Source organism: Entelurus aequoreus, linkage group LG23, assembly GCF_033978785.1.
Source record: "Entelurus aequoreus isolate RoL-2023_Sb linkage group LG23, RoL_Eaeq_v1.1, whole genome shotgun sequence".
In the NCBI taxonomy this organism is placed as follows: Eukaryota; Metazoa; Chordata; class Actinopteri; order Syngnathiformes; family Syngnathidae; genus Entelurus; species Entelurus aequoreus.
In genome coordinates, this window is record NC_084753.1 from 35,082,796 (window position 1) to 35,106,811 (window position 24,016).

General features: G+C 39.4%; 1 protein-coding gene across 1 annotated transcript in view; it reads left to right on the forward strand.

The window, feature by feature from the left end:
* LOC133640787 (estrogen receptor beta-like) overlaps positions 1 to 8,871 on the forward strand; it is a 53,983-nt gene extending 45,112 nt beyond the window's left edge. The window contains exons 9-10 of the mRNA XM_062034433.1: positions 8,321 to 8,563; positions 8,631 to 8,871. Coding sequence (XP_061890417.1) covers positions 8,321 to 8,563; positions 8,631 to 8,712 — 325 coding nt within the window. The 3' untranslated portion in view covers positions 8,713 to 8,871. The remainder of the gene's footprint in view (positions 1 to 8,320; positions 8,564 to 8,630) is intronic.
* The last annotated feature ends 15,145 nt before the right edge of the window (positions 8,872 to 24,016 follow it).

The window sequence follows — 24,016 nt, forward strand, 5'->3', positions numbered from 1 at the left end:
AGTGCTTTCATGCATTTTTCTACGTGCTAAAGTAATGAAAGCTAACGTCGTTAGCGTTAGCTAATATGCTAACGCATTTACTTACAACGGCGTTCTTTTTTTCCTTTCGTAAATTCACCAAAACAGTCGTGGTCAAAAGTTGACATACACGTGTAAAGGACATCATGTCATGGCTGTCTTGAGTTTCCAATACTTTCTACAACTCTTATTTTTTTTTGTGATAGAGGGATTGGAGCACATACTTGTTGGTCACAAAAAAACATTCAGCGTTTAAGCTAACTAACAGCGTTTAAGCTAACTGACAGCGTTTAAGCGAGCTGACAGCCTTTAAGCTAACTGACAGCGTTTAAGATAACTGACAGCGTTTAAGCTGACTAACAGCGTTTACGCTAACTGACAGCGTTCAAGCAAACTAACAGCGTTTAAGCTAGCAGCGTTTAAGCTAACTGACAGCGTTTAAGCTAACTGACAGCGTTTACGCTAACTGACAGCGTTCAAGCAAACTAACAGCGTTTAAGCTAACAGCGTTTAAGCTAACTGACAGCGTTTAAGCTAACTGACAGCGTTTAAGCTAACTAACAGCGTTTAAGCTAACTAACAGCGTTTAAGCTAACTAACAGCGTTTAAGCTAACTAACAGCGTTTAAGCTAACTGGCAGCGTTTAAGCGAGCTGACAGCCTTTAAGCTAACTGACAGCGTTTAAGCTGACTAACAGCGTTTACGCTAACTGACAGCGTTCAAGCAAACTAACAGCGTTTAAGCTAACAGCGTTTAAGCTAACTAACAGCGTTTAAGCTAACTAACAGCGTTTACGCTAACTGACAGCGTTCAAGCAAACTAACAGCGTTTAAGCTAACAGCGTTTAAGCTAACTGACAGCGTTTAAGCTAACTGACAGCGTTTAAGCGAGCTGACAGCCTTTAAGCTAACTGACAGCGTTTAAGCTGACTAACAGCGTTTACGCTAACTGACAGCGTTCAAGCAAACTAACAGCGTTTAAGCTAACAGCGTTTAAGCTAACTAACAGCGTTTAAGCTAACTAACAGCGTTTAAGCTAACTAACAGCGTTTACGCTAACTGACAGCGTTCAAGCAAACTAACAGCGTTTAAGCTAACAGCGTTTAAGCTAACTGACAGCGTTTAAGCTAACTAACAGCGTTTAAGCTAACTAACAGCGTTTAAGCTAACTAACAGCGTTTAAGCTAACTAACAGCGTTTAAGCTAACTGGCAGCGTTTAAGCGAGCTGACAGCCTTTAAGCTAACTGACAGCGTTTAAGCTGACTAACAGCGTTTACGCTAACTGACAGCGTTCAAGCAAACTAACAGCGTTTAAGCTAACAGCGTTTAAGCTAACTAACAGCGTTTAAGCTAACTAACAGCGTTTACGCTAACTGACAGCGTTCAAGCAAACTAACAGCGTTTAAGCTAACAGCGTTTAAGCTAACTGACAGCGTTTAAGCTAACTGACAGCGTTTAAGCTAACTAACAGCGTTTAAGCTAACTAACAGCGTTTAAGCTAACTTACAACATTTAAGCTAACTAACAGCGTTTAAGCGAACTAACAACATTTAAGCTAACTTACAGTGTTTAAGCTAACTAACAACGCTTAAGCTAACTAACAGCTTTCAAGCTAACTGACAGCATTTAAGCTAACTGACAGCGTTTAAGCTAACTAACAGCGTTAAAGCTAACAGCGTTTAAGCTAACTTACAGCGTTTAAGCTAACTAACAACACTTAAGCTAACTAACAGCATTCAAGCTAACTAGCAGCATTTAAGCGAACTAACAACATTTAAGCTAACTTACAGCGTTTAAGCTAACTAACAACGTTTAAGCTAACTAACAGCTTTTAAGCTAACTGACAGCGTTTAAGCTAACTGACAGCGTTTAAGCTAACTAACAGCGTTCAAGCTAACAGCGTTTAAGCTAACTTACAGCGTTTAAGCTAACTAACAACGTGTAAGCTAACTAACAGCGTTTAAGCTAACTAACAGCGTTTAAGCGAACTAACAACATTTAAGCTAACTTACAGCGTTTAAGCTAACTAACAGCTTTTAAGCCAACTGACAGCGTTTAAACTAACTGACAGCGTTTAAGCTAACTAACAGCGTTAAAGCTAACAGCGTTTAAGCTAACTTACAGCGTTTAAGCTAACTAACAACATTTAAGCTAACTAACAGCGTTCAAGCTAACTAACAGCGTTTAAGCGAACTAACAACATTCAAGCTAACTTGCAGCGTTTAAGCTAACTAACAACGTTTAAGCTAACTAACAACGTTTAAGCTAACTAACAGCTTTTAAGCTAACTAACAGCGTTTAAGCTAACTGACAGCGTTTAAGCGAGCTGACAGCCTTTAAGCTATCTGACAGCGTTTAAGATAACTGACAGCGTTTAAGCTGACTAACAGCGTTTACGCTAACTGATAGCGTTCAAGCAAACTAACAGCGTTTAAGCTAACAGCGTTTAAGCTAACGGACAGCGTTTAAGCTAACTAACAGCGTTTAAGCTAACAGCGTTTAAGCTAACTTACAGCGTTTTAGCTAACTAACAACATTTAAGCTAACTAACAACGTTTAAGCTAAATAACAGCGTTTAAGCGAACTAACAACATTTATGCTAACTTACAGTGTTCAAGCTAACTAACAACGTTTAAGCTAACTAACAGCTTTTAAGCTAACTGACAGCGTTTAAACTAACTGACAGCGTTCAAGCTAACTAACAGCGTTAAAGCTAACAGCGTTTAAGCTAACTTACAGCGTTTAAGCTAACTAACAACATTTAAGCTAACTAACAGCGTTCAAGCTAACTAACAGTGTTTAAGCGAACTAACAACATTTAAGCTAACTTACAGCGTTTAAGCTAACTAACAACATTTAAGCTAACTAACAGCGTTTAAGCTAACTGGCAGCGTTTAAGCGAGCTGACAGCCTTTAAGTTAACTGACAGCGTTTAAGCTGACTAACAGCGTTTAAGCTAACAGCGTTTAAGCTAACTGACAGCGTTCAAGCAAACTAACAGCGTTTAAGCTAACAGCGTTTAAGCTAACTGACAGCGTTTAAGCTAACTGACAGCGTTTAAGCTAACTAACAGCGTTTAAGCTAACTGACAGCGTTTAAGCTAACTTACAGCGTTTTAGCTAACTAACAACATTTAAGCTAACTAACAGCGTTTAAGCGAACTAACAACATTTATGCTAATTTACAGTGTTTAAGCTAACTAACAACGTTTAAGCTAACTAACAGCTTTTAAGCTAACTGACAGCGTTTAAACTAACTGACAGCGTTTAAGCTAACTAACAGCGTTAAAGCTAACAGCGTTTAAGCTAACTTACAGCGTTTAAGCTAACTAACAACACTTAAGCTAACTAACAGCATTCAAGCTAACTAGCAGCATTTAAGCGAACTAACAACATTTAAGCTAACTTACAGCGTTTAAGCTAACTTACAGCGTTTAAGCTAACTAACAGCTTTTAAGCTAACTGACAGCGTTTAAGCTAACTGACAGCGTTTAAGCTAACTAACAGCGTTCAAGCTAACAGCATTTAAGCTAACTTACAGCGTTTAAGCTAACTAACAACGTGTAAGCTAACTAACAGCGTTTAAGCTAACTAACAGCGTTTAAGCGAACTAACAACATTTAAGCTAACTTACAGCGTTTAAGCTAACTAACAACGTTTAAGCTAACTAACAGCTTTTAAGCCAACTGACAGCGTTTAAACTAACTGACAGCGTTTAAGCTAACTAACAGCGTTAAAGCTAACAGCGTTTAAGCTAACTTACAGCGTTTAAGCTAACTAACAACATTTAAGCTAACTAACAGCGTTTAAGCGAACTAACAACATTTAAGCTAACTTACAGCGTTTAAGCTAACTAACAACGTTTAAGCTAACTAACAACGTTTAAGCTAACTAACAGCTTTTAAGCTAACTAACAGCGTTTAAGCTAACTGACAGCGTTTAAGCGAGCTGACAGCCTTTAAGCTATCTGACAGCGTTTAAGATAACTGACAGCGTTTAAGCTGACTAACAGCGTTTACGCTAACTGACAGCGTTCAAGCAAACTAACAGCGTTTAAGCTAACAGCGTTTAAGCTAACGGACAGCGTTTAAGCTAACTAACAGCGTTTAAGCTAACAGCGTTTAAGCTAACTTACAGCGTTTTAGCTAACTAACAACATTTAAGCTAACTAACAACGTTTAAGCTAAATAACAGCGTTTAAGCGAACTAACAACATTTATGCTAACTTACAGTGTTCAAGCTAACTAACAACGTTTAAGCTAACTAACAGCTTTTAAGCTAACTGACAGCGTTTAAACTAACTGACAGCGTTCAAGCTAACTAACAGCGTTAAAGCTAACAGCGTTTAAGCTAACTTACAGCGTTTAAGCTAACTAACAACATTTAAGCTAACTAACAGCGTTCAAGCTAACTAACAGCGTTTAAGCGAACTAACAACATTTAAGCTAACTTACAGCGTTTAAGCTAACTAACAACATTTAAGCTAACTAACAGCTTTTAAGCTAACTGACAGCATTTAAGCTAACTAACAGCGTTTAAGCTAACAGCGTTTAAGCTAACTTACAGCGTTTAAGCTAACTAACAACGTGTAAGCTAACTAACAGCGTTTAAGCGAACTAACAATGTTTAAGCTAACTTACAGCGTTTAAGCTAACTCACAACGTTTAAGCTAACTAACAGCGTTTCAACTAACTAACAGCGTTTAAGCTAACTAACAGCGTTTAAGCTAACTAACCAGCCACAAGCATGCCAGCTTGCTTCTTCACCAAAGTGTGATTATTAATTTAGCTCGGCGCTAATATTACCGGCTAGCATTCATGCTAGCAGCTGGCATATTTTGCTGGCTGTTCTTTAGCACTCAAACATGAACTTGCGGGAAGTGTTTGTTTAAAAAAAAAATTCACCAAAATGTCTTGTTTAGCTGATTGGAGAGCTAGCTCGCGCAGCTAGTAGCTCCATGACGACGACTTCTGTTTTGTTTGATCGGCCGTTTTACTGCCTTGTCACAGACACCGTTTGGAAACAATTAAGGTAATAAATAAACATTTATAAAAACTTTTCAGTGTAAATAACTCATTTAACAACGCATGTACAGTCGTGGTCAAAAGTTGACATACACGTGTAAAGAACATAATGTCATGGCTGTCTTGAGTTTCCAATCATTTCTACAACTCTTATTTTGTTGTGATAGAGTGATTGGAGCACATACTTGTTGGTCACAAAAAACATTCATCAAGTTTGGTTCTTTTATGAAGTTATTATGGGTCTACTGAACATGTGACCAAATGTGCTGGGTCAAAAGTATACATACAGCAACATACATTATCAATGTTGGTGATGTAGAAAAGTTACAATCAAATCAAATTAGCTTCATGGCCTCTTAACTTCGTAATAATATAATAATAATGCAGTGTTTCCCATAAACTGCCAAGATACCTGTGGCGGTGGGGGCGTGGCTATGGGCGTGGTCACCATGACATCATCGGGTAATTTGCATAATTTACTACAATGATTTGATTTTCTCTAAAAAGGCTCAAAAAATGTATACTTACTAATTAATAATAACAGTTTTGTTTTAAACGTCCATCCATCCATCCATCCATTTTACAATATAATTACAACACTTTATGTACATATTTATATACAGATTTGAACAATAAGTTATTCACTGAAATATATGTATTAATTGTGGTTCTTACAAAAAAATATATCTTATAAAATATAACAGCTAAAATGTCTCAAAGCTCTGCCCCTTTAATTAGTGCATAGTAAATAATTTAACTTTAGCCTACTACTACAACCATATTATTTACCAGCAACATAAAGTGAAACAGAGGCAGAGGTGTCCTGCCACAGTCAGTAACAAATAAACAGAAAACAGTAGTGGTCAAATACAAATAAGGCAACAAGAGAAGTATCCTACACTTCTCTTTTGTAAAGTAAATCTGAACAGCCGATACGGGCATCTACATCAACTATATGATTTGCCTGAGAAGCTGGACAGGACAAAAACAACAAAATTTTTTTTTTTTTTTTTTTTTTTTTTTTTAAATTTTTAATTTAAAAAAAATTTTTTTTTTTTAATTTGTGGCGGACGTAATTCTTTCGTGGCGGGCCGCCACAAATAAATGAATGTGTGGGAAACACTGTAATAATAATGAATTACATTGTAACACACATTTGTTAAAATCTCAAAGTGCTACAAAGTATAAAAAAAAATAAATAAATAAAAAGTTAGAATATATAATAAAAAATGTAAATAGAAATGAAATCATGACACACACTAGATAAACATTAGATAAAACAGAAACATAGATAAAAAAATATAAATAAAAGCATGTGAGTGATTATGATTGACGACACCTGTTGACTTCTGTTATTAGTGAGAATATACTTATTTTAAGGTATTTTGGGGTTCATTGAGGTTAGCTCATTTTACTTGTTTTGGAAAGTCTTGACAGGCCAAATTTTCTTGTTCTATTGGCAGATAATTTTGCTTAGTTCAAGTAAAATACCCCTCATTTTTGTATTTTTTTTTTTCCTTGTTTTTGAACACTGAAATTTTGCAGTGTATGTGCTCCAATCACTCTATCACAAAAAAAAAAAAAGAGTTGTAGAAATGATTGGAAACTCAAGACAGCCATGACATGATGTTCTTTACACGTGTATGTCAACTTTTGACCGCGACTGTATCTGCGGCTTATAGTCCGATGCGGCTTATATATGGAAAATATGTATTTCTTCCAAAATTTAGCGGGTGTGGCTTATATCCCTGTGTGCTCTATAGCAGTGGTCCCCAACCTTTTTGTAGCTGGGGCCCGGTCAACGCTTGGGAATTTTTTTTTTTTTTTTTTTTTTTTTCATAAAGAAATACAACCATGTGTGCTTATGGACTGTATCCCTGCATACTGTATTGATCTATATTGATGTATAATGTATATATTGTGTTTTTCATGTTGATTTAATTTAAAAAAAAAAAAAAAAAAAAAAAATTTTTTTTTTTTTTTTTTTTTAAATTAAATTTCTTGTGCGGCCCGTTACCGGTCCGCGGCCCGGTGGTTGGGGACCACTGCTCTATAGTCTAGAAAACATTGTACTTTCACATACAAGGTATGGTTCCATCCCCGCTTCTGCCATCCTAGTCACTGCCGTTGTGTCCTTGGGCAAGACACGTTACCCAGTGCCACCCACACTGGTTAGATATTGGGTTTCACTATATCAGGGGTCGGCAACCCGCGGCTCCGGAGCCGCATGCGGCTCTTTGACCACTCTGATGCGGCTCAGCTACATACTTGCTGACCCCTCCGATTTTCCCAGGAGACTTGTGGATCTCAGTGCCTCTCATAGATTACTCCCAGGGAAAATATAATCCTATTTACACTCTAATTACTAAATAAAGGGAGTGTCCTAATTGCACTGCAATAATTGTCCTCTATAGCATTTACATACAGCGTGCCAGGCCAGCCACATGTTGTATGTTGTTATCACTTGCACACACAGGAGACAGCAAAGCATACTTACTCATCAGCCACACAGCTTACACTGACGGTAGCCGTATCAAACAACTTTAACATTGTTACGTTACAAATATGCGCCACACTGTGAACCCACACCAAAAAAGAATGAAAAACACATTTCTGGAGAACATCCCACCGTAACACAACATAAACACAACACAACCAATACCCAGAATCCCATGCAGCCCTAACTCTTCCGGTCTACATTATACACCCCCCGCTACCACCAAATCCCCCCCACACATCATCCCCCCCCCCCCCCCCTCTCCGTGCGTTGGTTGCGCGGAAGAGTTAGGGTTGCATGGGATTCTGGGTATTGGTACCGTCAGTGTAAGCTGTGTGGCTGCTGAGCTAGTACGCCTTGCTGTCACTTACGTGAGCAAGCCGAAACTGCATTCTACATGTGGTCGAGCAGGTACACTGTTTGGGCAGACTGAAGAGGGCGCCAAAAGCAGTGCCATCACGCCCTGATATCCGGTAGTCTCCCGGACGCTATCCAGCGCCATTCATTCAAAACTCGCGGGCCGCACTAACATCAAATATCCACATTATAGTGCGTATTTCAAAAAAAATTTTGTGGCTCCCATTATTTTCTTTAATTTGTGAAACCTGCCAAAATGGCTCTTTGAGTGGTAAAGGTTGCCGACCCCTGCACTATATAAAGCGCTTTTGAATCACTAGAGAAAAGTGCTATATAAATACAATTCACTTCAATTCACATGTAAGCTCAATGTTCCTTACGGTACCTTAGCAAGCTGGGTGATGGCATTGTGGTGGTCTCCATAGCAACAAGGGGATGGACCACCTGTCCAGCATGAAGCGGAAGAACGTGGTCCTGGTCTACGACCTCCTCTTAGAGATGTTAGACGCCAACACGTCCGGTGGCAGCGCCCAGGCGTCGCCCCCCTCGCCGCCCTCGGACTGCTACCTGGACCACCGAGCTCCGCCCCGCTTGCCGTCGCCTTCCGCCGCCGCGGCGGGCGTCGACGTCACGGCGGCCGGCGCCCACCGAGTGGTCCTCGCTCACGGGTGAGTACGACTTTGAACGCTGGCGCACGTTTTGTCGGCACGCCAGCTAGCGTGTTTGTTCCCCTAGCTTTTCCTGGTCTTTGGACTCGGGGGACGCCGCCTCGTCGTCGGCGGACACGACGGACTTCGGGATCCCCGGCGTCGTCTAGACGGCCGACCGACCTACAGTGGATACATTTCGTCGTCGTCGATCCGTTTTTTTTTTCCTCTCCAGAAATGCTTCGTACTCGTCGTCACGCCGGCAGGTTGCCATGACGACAGCGGCCTTTTCTGCTCCTTGTACAAACTGTTCGTCCCGCCCCGTGACTCCGGTTCAAGGATTGTTACGTCACACGTGTTTGAAGTCAGAAAGTTAGCCGCCACTTTATTCCTACTGTGTCCATTTACAATCATTTTTAATCTGAATGAAAAGTTGCTTAACCGAACAATTACATTTCAATTAGCACCACATCGCGGACACTTCATTGTGACTCAATATTTTTTAAAAAAGGTCCTAAATGTATGAATTTTGTATGAAATGTTTCTTACATTTTGCACCAAACAGCACTTTTAATAAGATTTTTTTTTTTTTTTTACCCTGAGCCGCAGCAAAGTGCTCAGCGTTGGATGCTAACGAAGTTAGCATGCTGGTTTTTTTTCACTGTAAAACATCAAAAATGTGAACAAATGAGAAAAAATGAGAAAAAAATGAGAAAAAATGAGAAGAAAAATTCAGTTTCTCTTGCAAGTGAGGCTTCTATTGTCAGTTTCTTGTGCTCTTTTTGACGTCTTTGAGCCGTGCGTGCCGTCGTTGTTGTTGTTGTTTGGCGCGGCTAATAGCCCGCATGCTAACACGCGTTCTCGGCCTACAGTGACTTCCGCAGTCGCGCACGCACACATCCTCCATGTTTTATTGTCAACGTCTAGATGCTGTGTTCAAAATGTGACAAATAAATGCAAACCTTTCACACGTTTTGTCGTCGTCTTCTTGGGTCGACTTCGGAAACCGACGTTAGCGACGGGTCCCGCCCCGTGACTCCGGTTAAAGGATTGTTACGTCACACGTGTTTGAAGTCAGAAAGTTAGCCGCCGTCTTATTCCTACTGTGTACATTAAGAATCATTTTTAATCTGAATGAAAAGTTGCTTAACCGAACAATTACATTTAAATTAGCACTAGCAGGACTTCCACTTCATTGTGACTCAATATTTTTTTAAAAAGGTCCTAAATGTATGAATTTTGTATGAAATGTTTCTTACATTTTGCACCAAACAGCACTTTTAATAAGAAGTTTTTTTTTTGTTTGTTTTTTTACCCTGAGCTGCAGCAAAGTGCTCAGCGTTGGATGCTAACAAAGTTAGCATGCTGTTTTTTTTTCACTGTAAAACATCAAAAATGTGAAAAAATGAGAAAAAATGAGAAAAAAATGAGAAAAAATGAGAAGAAAAATTCAGTTTCTCTTGCAAGTGAGGCTTCTATTGTCAGTTTCTCGTGCTCTTTTTGACGTCTTTGAGCCGTGCGTGTCGTTCAAAGGTGTGTCCTTGTGGTTGTTGTTGTTTGGCGCGGCTAATAGCCCGCATGCTAACATGCGTTCTCGGCCTACAGTGACTTCCGCAGTCGCGCACGCACACATCCTCCATGTTTTATTGTCAACGTCTACATGCTGTGTTCAAAATGTGACAAATAAATGCAAACCTTTCACACGTTTTGTCGTCGTCTTCTTGGTCGACTTCGGAAACCGACGTTAGCGACGGGTCCCTAAAGGATTGTTACGTCACAAGTCAGAAAGTTAGCCGCCGTCTTATTCCTACTGTGTTCTACATGTGTTCAAAATGTGACAAATAAATGCAAACCTTTCACACGTTTTGTCGTCGTCTTCTTGGTCGACTTCGGAAACGGAAGGACGCGCCGACGTTAGCGACGGGTCCCGCCCCGTGACTCCGGTTAAAGGATTGTTACGTCACACGTGTTTGAAGTCAGAAAGTTAGCCGCCGTCTTATTCCTACTGTGTACAATAAGAATCATTTTTAATCTGAATGAAAAGTTGCTTAACCGAACAATTACATTTAAATTAGCACTAGCAGGACTTCCACTTCATTGTGACTCAATATTTTTTTAAAAAGGTCCTAAATGTATGAATTTTGTATGAAATGTTTCTTACATTTTGCACCAAACAGCACTTTTAATAAGATTTTTTTTTTTTTTTTTTTTTTTTTTTTTTTACCCTGAGCCGCAGCAAAGTGCTCAGCGTTGGATGCTAACAAGGTTAGCATGCTGGTTTTTTTTCACTGTAAAACATCAAAAATGTGAAAAAATGAGAAAAAATGAGAAAAAAATGAGAAAAAATGAGAAGAAAAATTCAGTTTCTCTTGCAAGTGAGGCTTCTATTGTCAGTTTCTTGTGCTCTTTTTGACGTCTTTGAGCCGTGCGTGCCGTCGTTGTTGTTGTTGTTTGGCGCGGCTAATAGCCCGCATGCTAACACGCGTTCTCGGCCTACAGTGACTTCCGCAGTCGCGCACGCACACATCCTCCATGTTTTATTGTCAACGTCTACATGCTGTGTTCAAAATGTGACAAATAAATGCAAACCTTTCACACGTTTTGTCGTCGTCTTCTTGGTCGACTTCGGAAACTGAACGACACCCCGACGTTAGCGACGGGTCCCGCCCCGTGGCTCCGGTTAAAGGATTGTTACGTCACACGTGTTTGAAGTCAGAAAGTTAGCCGCCGTCTTATTCCTACTGTGTACAATAAGAATCATTTTTAATCTGAATGAAAAGTTGCTTAACCGAACAATTACATTTAAATTAGCACTAGCAGGACTTCCACTTCATTGTGACTCAATATTTTTTTAAAAAGGTCCTAAATGTATGAATTTTGTATGAAATGTTTCTTACATTTTGCACCAAACAGCACTTTTAATAAGATTTTTTTTTAATTTTTTTTGTTTACCCTGAGCCGCAGCAAAGTGCTCAGCGTTGGATGCTAACAAAGTTAGCATGCTGTTTTTTTTTCACTGTAAAACATCAAAAATGTGAAAAAATGAGAAAAAAATTAGAAAAAATGAGAAAAAATGAGGAGAAAAATTCAGTTTCTCTTGCAAGTGAGGCTTCTATTGTCAAGTTTCTCGTGCTCTTTTTTGACGTCTTTGAGCCGTGCGTGCCGCCGTCGTCGTTGTTGTTGTTGTTGTTTGGCGCGGCTAATAGCCCGCATGCTAACACGCGTTCTCGGCCTACAGTGACTTCCGCAGTCGGGCACGCACACATCCTCCATGTTTTATTGTCAACGTCTACATGCTGTGTTCAAAATGTGACAAATAAATGCAAACCTTTCACACGTTTTGTCGTCGTCTTCTTGGTCGACTTCGGAAACTGAACGACGCGCCGACGTTAGCGACGGGTCCCGCCCCGTGACTCCGGTTAAAGAATTGTTATGTCACACGTGTTTGAAGTCAGAAAGTTAGCCGCCGTCTTATTCCTACTGTGTACATTAAGAATCATTTTTAATCTGAATGAAAAGTTGCTTAACCGAACAATTACATTTAAATTAACACTAGCAGGATTTCCACTTCATTGTGACTCAATATTTTCTAAAAAAGGTCCTAAATGTATGAATTTTGTATGAAATGTTTCTTACATTTTGCACCAAACAGCACTTTTAATAAGATTTATTTTTTTTATTTATTTTTTTTTTTTACCCTGAGCCGCAGCAAAGTGCTCAGCGTTGGATGCTAACAAAGTTAGCATGCTGTTTTTTTTTCACTGTAAAACATCAAAAATGTGAAAAAATGAGAAAAAATGAGAAAAAAAATGAGAAAAAATGAGAAGAAAAATTCAGTTTCTCTCGCAAGTGAGGCTTCTATTGTCAGTTTCTCGTGCTCTTTTTGACGTCTTTGAGCCGTGCGTGCCGTCGTCGTTGTTGTTGTTGTTGTTTGGCGCGGCTAATAGCCCGCATGCTAACACGCGTTCTCGGCCTACAGTGACTTCCGCAGTCGCGCACGCACACATCCTCCATGTTTTATTGTCAACGTCTACATGCTGTGTTCAAAATGTGACAAATAAATGCAAACCTTTCACACGTTTTGTCGTCGTCTTCTTGGGTCGACTTCGGAAACCGACGTTAGCGACGGGTCCCGCCCCGTGACTCCGGTTAAAGGATTGTTACGTCACACGTGTTTGAAGTCAGAAAGTTAGCCGCCGTCTTATTCCTACTGTGTACAATAAGAATCATTTTTAATCTGAAAGAAAAGTTGCTTAACCGAACAATTACATTTAAATTAACACTAGCAGGACTTCCACTTCATTGTCACTCAATATTTTTTTTAAATGGTCCTAAATGTATGAATTTTGTATGAAATGTTTCTTACATTTTGCACCAAACAGCACTTTTAATAAGACTTTCTTTCTTTTTTTTGTTTACCCTGAGCCGCAGCAAAGTGCTCAGCGTTGGATGCTAACAAAGTTAGCATGCTGGTTTTTTTTCACTGTAAAACATCAAAAATGTGAAAAAATGAGAAAAAATGAGAAAAAAATGAGAAAAAATGAGAAGAAAAATTCAGTTTCTCTTGCAAGTGAGGCTTCTATTGTCAGTTTCTTGTGCTCTTTTTGACGTCTTTGAGCCGTGCGTGCCGTCGTCGTTGTTGTTTGGCGCGGCTAATAGCCCGCATGCTAACACGCGTTCTCGGCCTACAGTGACTTCCGCAGTCGCGCACGCACACATCCTCCATGTTTTATTGTCAACGTCTACATGCTGTGTTCAAAATGTGACAAATAAATGCAAACCTTTCACACGTTTTGTCGTCGTCTTCTTGGGTCGACTTCGGAAACCGACGTTAGCGACGGGTCCCGCCCCGTGACTCCGGTTAAAGGATTGTTACGTCACACGTGTTTGAAGTCAGAAAGTTAGCCGCTGTCTTATTCCTACTGTGTACATTAAGAATCATTTTTAATCTGAATGAAAAGTTGCTTAACCGAACAATTACATTTAAATTAGCACTAGCAAGACTTTCACTTCATTGTGACTCGATATTTTTTTTAAAAAGGTCCTAAATGTATGAATTTTGTATGAAATGTTTCTTACATTTTGCACCAAACAGCACTTTTAATAAGATTTTTTTTTTTTTTTTTTTGTTTACCCTGAGCCGCAGCAAAGTGCTCAGCGTTGGATGCTAACAAAGTTAGCATGCTGTTTTTTTTTCACTGTAAAACATCAAAAATGTGAAAAAATGAGAAAAAATGAGGAAAAAATGAGAAAAAAATAAGAAGAATTCAGTTTCTCTCGCAAGTGAGGCTTCTATTGTCAGTTTCTCCTGCTCTTTTTGACGTCTTTGAGCCGTGCGTGCCGTCGTTGTTGTTGTTGTTTGGCGCGGCTAATAGCCCGCATGCTAACACGCGTTCTCTGCCTACAGTGACTTCCGCAGTCGCGCACGCACACATCCTCCATGTTTTATTGTCAACGTCTACATGCTGTGTTCAAAATGTGACAAATAAATGCAAACCTTTCACACATTTTGTCGTCGTCTTCTTGGTCGACTTCGGAAACTGAACGACGCGCCGACGTTAGCGACGGGTTCCGGTTAAAGGATTGTTACGTCACACGTGTTTGAAGTCAGAAAGTTAGCCGCCGTCTTATTCGTACTGTGTACAATAAGAATCATTTTTAATCTGAATGAAAAGTTGCTTAACCGAACAATTACATTTAAATTAACACTAGCAGGACTTCCACTTCATTGTGACTCAATATTTTTTAAAAAAGGTCCTAAATGTATGAATTTTGTATGAAATGTTTCTTACATTTTGCACCAAACAGCACTTTTAATAAGATTTTTTTTTTGGTTTTTTTTTTTTACCCTGAGCCGCAGCAAAGTGCTCAGCGTTGGATGCTAACAAAGTTAGCATGCTGTTTTTTTTTCACTGTAAAACATCAAAAATGTGAAAAAATGTGAAAAAATGAGAAAAAAATGAGAAAAAATGACAAAAAATGAGGAGAAAAATTCAGTTTCTCTTGCAAGTGAGGCTTCTATTGTCAGTTTCTCCTGCTCTTTTTGACGTCTTTGAGCCGTGCGTGCCGTCGTCGTTGTTGTTGTTGTTGTTTGGCGCGGCTAATAGCCCGCATGCTAACACGCGTTCTCGGCCTACAGTGACTTCCGCAGTCGCGCACGCACACATCCTCCATGTTTTATTGTCAACGTCTACATGCTGTGTTCAAAATGTGACAAATAAATGCAAACCTTTCACACGTTTTGTCGTCGTCTTCTTGGGTCGACTTCGGAAACCGACGTTAGCGACGGGTCCCGCCCCGTGACTCCGGTTAAAGGATTGTTACGTCACACGTGTTTGAAGTCAGAAAGTTAGCCGCCGTCTTATTCCTACTGTGTACGTTAAGAATCATTTTTAATCTGAATGAAAAGTTGCTTAACCGAACAATTACATTTAAATTAACACTAGCAGGACTTCCACTTCATTGTGACTCAATATTTTTTTAAAAAGGTCCTAAATGTATGAATTTTGTATGAAATGTTTCTTACATTTTGCACCAAACAGCACTTTTAATAAGATTTTTTTTTTTTTTTTTTTTTACCCTGAGCCGCAGCAAAGTGCTCAGCGTTGGATGCTAACAAAGTTAGCATGCTGTTTTTTTTTCACTGTAAAACATCAAAAATGTGAAAAATTGAGAAAAAATGAGAAAAAAATGAGAAAAAATGAGAAGAAAAATTCAGTTTCTCTTGCAAGTGAGGCTTCTATTGTCAGTTTCTCCTGCTCTTTTTGACGTCTTTGAGCCGTGCGTGCCGTCGTTGTTGTTGTTGTTTGGCGCGGCTAATAGCCCGCATGCTAACACGCGTTCTCGGCCTACAGTGACTTCCGCAGTCGCGCACGCACACATCCTCCATGTTTTATTGTCAACGTCTACATGCTGTGTTCAAAATGTGACAAATAAATGCAAACCTTTCACACGTTTTGTCGTCGTCTTCTTGGTCGACTTCGGAAACCGAAGGACGCGCCGACGTTAGCGACGGGTCCCGCCCTGTGGCTCCGGTTAAAGGATTGTTACGTCACACGTGTTTGAAGTCAGAAAGTTAGTCGCCGTCTTATTCCTACTGTGTACATTAAGAATCATTTTTAATCTGAATGAAAAGTTGCTTAACCGAACAATTACATTTAAATTAGCACTAGCAGGACTTCCACTTCATTGTGACTCAATTTTTTTTTTTAAAGGTCCTAAATGTATGAATTTTGTATGAAATGTTTCTTACATTTTGCACCAAACAGCACTTTTAATAAGATTTTCTTTTTTTTTTTTTTGTTTACCCTGAGCCGCAGCAAAGTGCTCAGCGTTGGATGCTAACAAAGTTAGCATGCTGTTTTTTTTTCACTGTAAAACATCAAAAATGTGAAAAAATGAGAAAAAAAATGAGAAAAAAATGAGAAAAAATTAGAAGAAAAATTCAGTTTCTCTTGCAAGTGAGGCTTCTATTGTCAGTTTCTCGTGCTCTTTTTGACGTCTTTGAGCCGTGCGTGCCGTCGTTGTTGTTGTTTGGCGCGGCTAATAGCCCGCATGCTAACACGCGTTCTCGGCCTACAGTGACTTCCGCAGTCGCGCACGCACACATCCTCCATGTTTTATTGTCAACGTCTACATGCTGTGTTCAAAATGTGACAAATAAATGCAAACCTTTCACACGTTTTGTCGTCGTCTTCTTGGTCGACTTCGGAAACGGAAGGACGCGCCGACGTTAGCGACGGGTCCCGCCCCGTGACTCCGGTTAAAGGATTGTTACGTCACACGTGTTTGAAGTCAGAAAGTTAGCCGCCGTCTTATTCCTACTGTGTACAATAAGAATCATTTTTAATCTGAATGAAAAGTTGCTTAACCGAACAATTACATTTAAATTAACACTAGCACGACTTCCACTTCATTGTGACTCAATATTTTTAAAAAAAGGTCCTAAATGTATGAATTTTGTATGAAATGTTTCTTACATTTTGCACCAAACAGCACTTTTAATAAGACTTTTTTTTTTTTTTTCCCTGAGCCGCAGCAAAGTGCTCAGCGTTGGATGCTAACAAAGTTAGCATGCTGTTTTTTTTTCACTGTAAAACATCAAAAATGTGAAAAAATGAGAAAAAATGAGAAAAAAAATGAGAAAAAATGAGAAGAAAAATTCAGTTTCTCTCGCAAGTGAGGCTTCTATTGTCAGTTTCTCCTGCTCTTTTTGACGTCTTTGAGTCGTGCGTGTCGTTGTTGTTGTTGTTGTTTGGCGCGGCTAATAGCCCGCATGCTAACACGCGTTCTCGGCCTACAGTGACTTCCGCAGTCGCGCACGCACACATCCTCCATGTTTTATTGTCAACGTCTACATGCTGTGTTCAAAATGTGACAAATAAATGCAAACCTTTCACACGTTTTGTTGTCGTCTTCTTGGTCGACTTCGGAAACCGAAGGACGCGCCGACGTTAGCGACGGGCTCCGGTTAAAGGATTGTTACGTCACACGTGTTTGAAGTCAGAAAGTTAGCCGCCGTCTTATTCCTATTGTGTACATTAAGAATCATTTTTAATCTGAATGAAAAGTTGCTTAACCGAACAATTACATTTAAATTAACACTAGCAAGACTTCCACTTCATTGTGACTCAATATTTTCTAAAAAAGGTCCTAAATGTATGAATTTTGTATGAAATGTTTCTTACATTTTGCACCAAACAGCACTTTTAATAAGATTTTTTTTTATTTTTATTTTTTTATCCTGAGCCGCAGCAAAGTGCTCAGTGTTGGATGCTAAAAAAGTTAGCATGCTGTTTTTTTTTCACTGTAAAACATCAAAAATGTGAAAAAATGAGAAAAAATTAGGAAAAAATGAGGAGAAAAATTCAGTTTCTCTTGCTCTTTTTGACGTCTTTGAGCCGTGCGTGTCATTCAAAGGTGTGTCCTTGTGGTTGTTGTTGTTTGGCGCGGCTAATAGCCCGCATGCTAACACGCGTTCTCGGCCTTCAGTGACTTCCGCAGTCGCGCACGCACACATCCTCCATGTTTTATTGTCAACGTCTACATGCTGTGTTCAAAATGTGACAAATAAATGCAAACCTTTCACACGTTTTGTCGTCGTCTTCTTGGTCGACTTCGGAAACCGAAGGACGCGCCGACGTTAGCGACGGGTCCCGCCCCGTGACTCCGGTTAAAGGATTGTTACGTCACACGTGTTTGAAGTCAGAAAGTTAGCCGCCGTCTTATTCCTACTGTGTACATTAAGAATCATTTTTAATCTGAATGAAAAGTTGCTTAACCGAACAATTACATTTAAATTAGCACTAGCAAGACTTCCACTTCATTGTGACTCAATATTTTCTAAAAAAGGTCCTAAATGTATGAATTTTGTATGAAATGTTTCTTACATTTTGCACCAAACAGCACTTTTAATAAGATTTTTTTTTTGTTTTTTTTTGTTTACCCTGAGCCGCAGCAAAGTGCTCAGCGTTGGATGCTAACAAAGTTAGCATGCTGTTTTTTTTCACTGTAAAACATCAAAAATGTGAAAAAATGAGAAAAAATTAGAAGAAAAATTCAGTTTCTCTTGCAAGTGAGGCTTCTATTGTCAGTTTCTCCTGCTCTTTTTGACGTCTTTGAGCCGTGCGTGCCGTCGTCGTTGTTGTTTGGCGCGGCTAATAGCCCGCATGCTAACACGCGTTCTCGGCCTACAGTGACTTCCGCAGTCGCGCACGCACACATCCTCCATGTTTTATTGTCAACGTCTACATGCTGTGTTCAAAATGTGACAAATAAATGCAAACCTTTCACACGTTTTGTCGTCGTCTTCTTGGTCGACTTCGGAAACCGACGTTAGCGACGGGTCCCGCCCCGTGACTCCGGTTAAAGGATTGTTACGTCACACGTGTTTGAAGTCAGAAAGTTAGCCGCCGTCTTATTCCTACTGGGTACATTAAGAATAATTTTTAATCTGAATGAAAAGTTGCTTAACCGAACAATTACATTTAAATTAGCACTAGCAGGACTTCCACTTCATTGTGACTCAATATTTTTAAAAAAAGGTCCTAAATGTATGAATTTTGTATGAAATGTTTCTTACATTTTGCACCAAACAGCACTTTTAATAAGACTTTTTTTTTTTTTACCCTGAGCCGCAGCAAAGTGCTCAGCGTTGGATGCTAACAAAGTTAGCATGCTGTTTTTTTTTCACTGTAAAACATCAAAAATGTGAAAAAATGAGAAAAAATGAGAAAAAAAATGAGAAAAAATTAGAAGAAAAATTCAGTTTCTCTCGCAAGTGAGGCTTCTATTGTCAGTTTCTCGTGCTCTTTTTGACGTCTTTGAGCCGTGCGTGCTGTCGTTGTTGTTGTTGTTTGGCGCGGCTAATAGCCCGCATGCTAACACGCGTTCTCGGCCTTCAGTGACTTCCGCAGTCGCGCACGCACACATCCTCCATGTTTTATTGTCAACGTCTACATGCTGTGTTCAAAATGTGACAAATAAATGCAAACCTTTCACACGTTTTGTCGTCGTCTTCTTGGTCGACTTCGGAAACCGACGTTAGCGACGGGTCCCTAAAGGATTGTTACGTCACAAGTCAGAAAGTTAGCCGCCGTCTTATTCCTACTGTGTACAATAAGAATCATTTTTAATCTGAATGAAAAGTTGCTTAACCGAACAATTACATTTAAATTAACACTAGCAGGATTTCCACTTCATTGTGACTCAATATTTTCTAAAAAAGGTCCTAAATGTATGAATTTTGTATGAAATGTTTCTTACATTTTGCACCAAACAGCACTTTTAATAAGATTTTTTTTTTTTTTTTTTTTTTTTTTTTTACCCTGAGCCGCAGCAAAGTGCTCAGCGTTGGATGCTAACAAAGTTAGCATGCTGGTTTTTTTTCACTGTAAAACATCAAAAATGTGAAAAAATGAGAAAAAAATGAGAAGAAAAATTCAGTTTCTCTTGCAAGTGAGGCTTCTATTGTCAGTTTCTTGTGCTCTTTTTGACGTCTTTGAGCCGTGCGTGCCGTCGTTGTTGTTGTTGTTTGGCGCGGCTAATAGCCCGCATGCTAACACGCGTTCTCGGCCTACAGTGACTTCCGCAGTCGCGCACGCACACATCCTCCATGTTTTATTGTCAACGTCTACATGCTGTGTTCAAAATGTGACAAATAAATGCAAACCTTTCACACGTTTTGTCGTCGTCTTCTTGGTCGACTTCGGAAACCGAAGGACGCGCCGACGTTAGCGACGGGTTCCGGTTAAAGAATTGTTACGTCACACGTGTTTGAAGTCAGAAAGTTAGCCGCCGTCTTATTCCTACTGTGTACATTAAGAATCATTTTTAATCTGAATGAAAAGTTGCTTAACCGAACAATTACATTTAAATTAGCACTAGCAGGACTTCCACTTCATTGTGACTCAATATTTTTTTAAAAAGGTCCTAAATGTATGAATTTTGTATGAAATGTTTCTTACATTTTGCACCAAACAGCACTTTTAATAAGACTTTTTTTTTTTGTTGTTGTTTACCCTGAGCCGCAGCAAAGTGCTCAGCATTGGATGCTAACAAAGTTAGCATGCTGGTTTTTTTTCACTGTAAAACATCAAAAATGTGAAAAAATTTAAAAAAAATGAGAAAAAAATGAGAAAAAATTAGAAGAACAATTCAGTTTCTCTTGCAAGTGAGGCTTCTATTGTCAGTTTCTCCTGCTCTTTTTTACGTCTTTGAGCCGTGCGTGCCGTCGTTGTTGTTGTTGTTTGGCGCGGCTAATAGCCCGCATGCTAACACGCGTTCTCGGCCTACAGTGACTTCCGCAGTCGCGCACGCACACATCCTCCATGTTTTATTGTCAACGTCTACATGCTGTGTTCAAAATGTGACAAATAAATGCAAACCTTTCACACGTTTTGTCGTCGTCTTCTTGGTCGACTTCGGAAACGGAAGGACGCGCCAACGTTAGCGACGGGTCCCGCCCCGTGACTCCGGTTAAAGGATTGTTACGTCACACGTGTTTGAAGTCAGAAAGTTAGCCGCCGTCTTATTCCTACTGTGTACAATAAGAATCATTTTTAATCTGAATGAAAAGTTGCTTAACCGAACAATTACATTTAAATTAACACTAGCAGGATTTCCACTTCATTGTGACTCAATATTTTCTAAAAAAAGGTCCTAAATGTATGAATTTTGTATGAAATGTTTCTTACATTTTGCACCAAACAGCACTTTTAATAAGATTTTTTTTTTTTTTTTTTTTTTTTTTTTTTACCCTGAGCCGCAGCAAAGTGCTCAGCGTTGGATGCTAACAAAGTTAGCATGCTGGTTTTTTTTCACTGTAAAACATCAAAAATGTGAAAAAATGAGAAAAAATGAGAAAAAAATGAGAAAAAATGAGAAGAAAAATTCAGTTTCTCTTGCAAGTGAGGCTTCTATTGTCAGTTTCTTGTGCTCTTTTTGACGTCTTTGAGTCGTGCGTGCCGTCGTTGTTGTTGTTGTTTGGCGCGGCTAATAGCCCGCATGCTAACACGCGTTCTCGGCCTACAGTGACTTCCGCAGTCGCGCACGCACACATCCTCCATGTTTTATTGTCAACGTCTACATGCTGTGTTCAAAATGTGACAAATAAATGCAAACCTTTCACACGTTTTGTCGTCGTCTTCTTGGTCGACTTCGGAAACCGAACGACGCCCCGACGTTAGCGACGGGTCCCGCCCTGTGACTCCGGTTAAAGGATTGTTACGTCACACGTGTTTGAAGTCAGAAAGTTAGCCGCCGTCTTATTCCTACTGTGTACAATAAGAATCATTTTTAATCTGAATGAAAAGTTGCTTAACCGAACAATTACATTTAAATTAGCACTAGCAGGACTTCCACTTCATTGTGACTCAATATTTTTTAAAAAAGGTCCTAAATGTATGAATTTTGTATGAAATGTTTCTTACATTTTGCACCAAACAGCACTTTTAATAAGACTTTTTTTTTTTACCCTGAGCCGCAGCAAAGTGCTCAGCGTTGGATGCTAACGAAGTTAGCATGCTGTTTTTTTTTCACTGTAAAACATCAAAAATGTAAAAAATGAGAAAAAATGAGAAAAAAATGAGAAAAAATGAGAAAAAAATGAGAAGAAAAATTCAGTTTCTCTTGCAAGTGAGGCTTCTATTGTCAAGTTTCTCGTGCTCTTTTTTGACGTCTTTGAGCCGTGCGTGCCGTCGTTGTTGTTGTTGTTTGGCGCGGCTAATAGCCCGCATGCTAACACGCGTTCTCGGCCTTCAGTGACTTCCGCAGTCGCGCACGCACACATCCTCCATGTTTTATTGTCAACGTCTACATGCTGTGTTCAAAATGTGACAAATAAATGCAAACCTTTCACACGTTTTGTTGTCGTCTTCTTGGTCGACTTCGGAAACCGAAGGACGCGCCGACGTTAGCGACGGGTTCCGGTTAAAGGATTGTTACGTCACACGTGTTTGAAGTCAGAAAGTTAGCCGCCGTCTAATTCCTACTGTGTACATTAAGAATCATTTTTAATCTGAATGAAAAGTTGCTTAACCGAACAATTACATTTAAATTAACACTAGCAGGACTTCCACTTCATTGTGACTCAATATTTTCTAAAAAAGGTCCTAAATGTATGAATTTTGTATGAAATGTTTCTTACATTTTGCACCAAACAGCACTTTTAATAAGACTTTTTTTTAATTATTTTTTTTACCCTGAGCCGCAGCAAAGTGCTCAGCGTTGGATGCTAACAAAGTTAGCATGCTGGTTTTTTTTCACTGTAAAACATCAAAAATGTGAAAAAATGAGAAAAAAATGAGAAAAAATGAGGAAAAAATGAGAAGAAAAATTCAGTTTCTCTTGCAAGTGAGGCTTCTATTGTCAGTTTCTCCTGCTCTTTTTGACGTCTTTGAGCCGTGCGTGCCATCGTTGTTGTTGTTTGGCGCGGCTAATAGCCCGCATGCTAACACGCGTTCTCTGCCTACAGTGACTTCCGCAGTCGCGCACGCACACATCCTCCATGTTTTATTGTCAACGTCTACATGCTGTGTTCAAAATGTGACAAATAAATGCAAACCTTTCACACGTTTTGTCGTCGTCTTCTTGGTCGACTTCGGAAACCGAAGGACGCGCCGACGTTAGCGACGGGTTCCGCCCTGTGACTCCGGTTAAAGGATTGTTACGTCACACGTGTTTGAAGTCAGAAAGTTAGTCGCCGTCTTATTCCTACTGTGTACAATAAGAATCATTTTTAATCTGAATGAAAAGTTGCTTAACTGAACAATTACATTTAAATTAGCACTAGCAGGACTTCCACTTCATTGTGACTCAATATTTTTTTTTTAAAGGTCCTAAATGTATGAATTTTGTATGAAATGTTTCTTACATTTTGCACCAAACAGCACTTTTAATAAGACTTTCTTTTTTTTACCCTGAGCCGCAGCAAATTGCTCAGCATTGGATGCTAACAAAGTTAGCATGCTGTTTTTTTTCACTGTAAAACATCAAAAATGTGAAAAAATGAGAAAAAATGAGAAAAAAATGAGAAAAAATGAGAAGAAAAATTCAGTTTCTCTTGCAAGTGAGGCTTCTATTGTCAGTTTCTCGTGCTCTTTTTGACGTCTTTGAGCCGTGCGTGCCGTCATTGTTGTTGTTGTTGTTGTTGTTTGGCGCGGCTAATAGCCCGCATGCTAACACGCGTTCTCGGCCTACAGTGACTTCCGCAGTCGCGCACGCACACATCCTCCATGTTTTATTGTCAACGTCTACATGCTGTGTTCAAAATGTGACAAATAAATGCAAACCTTTCACACGTTTTGTCGTCGTCTTCTTGGTCGACTTCGGAAACCGACGTTAGCTTAGTGTAGCTTGTTGTTATCTTGACCGTGGATGAGATATGTACCGTATTTTTCGGAGTATAAGTCGCACCGGCCGAAAATGCATAATAAAGAAGGAAAAAAACATATATAAGTCACACTGGAGTATAAGTCGCATTTTTTGGGGGAAATGTATTTGATAAAAGCCAACACCAAGAATAGACATTTGAAAGGCAATTTAAAATAAACAAAGAATAGTGAACAACAGGCTGAATAAGTGTACGTTATATGAGGCATAAATAACCAACTGAGAACGTGCCTGGTATGTTAACGTAACATATTATGGTAAGAGTCATTCAAATAACTATAACATATAGAACGTGCTATACGTTTACCAAACAATCTGTCACTCCTAATCGCTAAATCCCATGAAATCTTATACGTCTAGTCTCTTACGTGAATGAGATAAATAATATTATTTGATATTTTACGCTAATGTATTAATCATTTCACACATAAGTCGCTCCTGAGTATAAGTCGCACCCCCGGCCAAACTATGAAAAAAAACCCGCGACTTATAGTCTGAAAAATACGGTTGCCTATTTTTATGGACTTGCCTCTTTGTGATGTTAAGTTCCTGTTATAAGCTGTTATACAGTGTATGCCTTGAGCT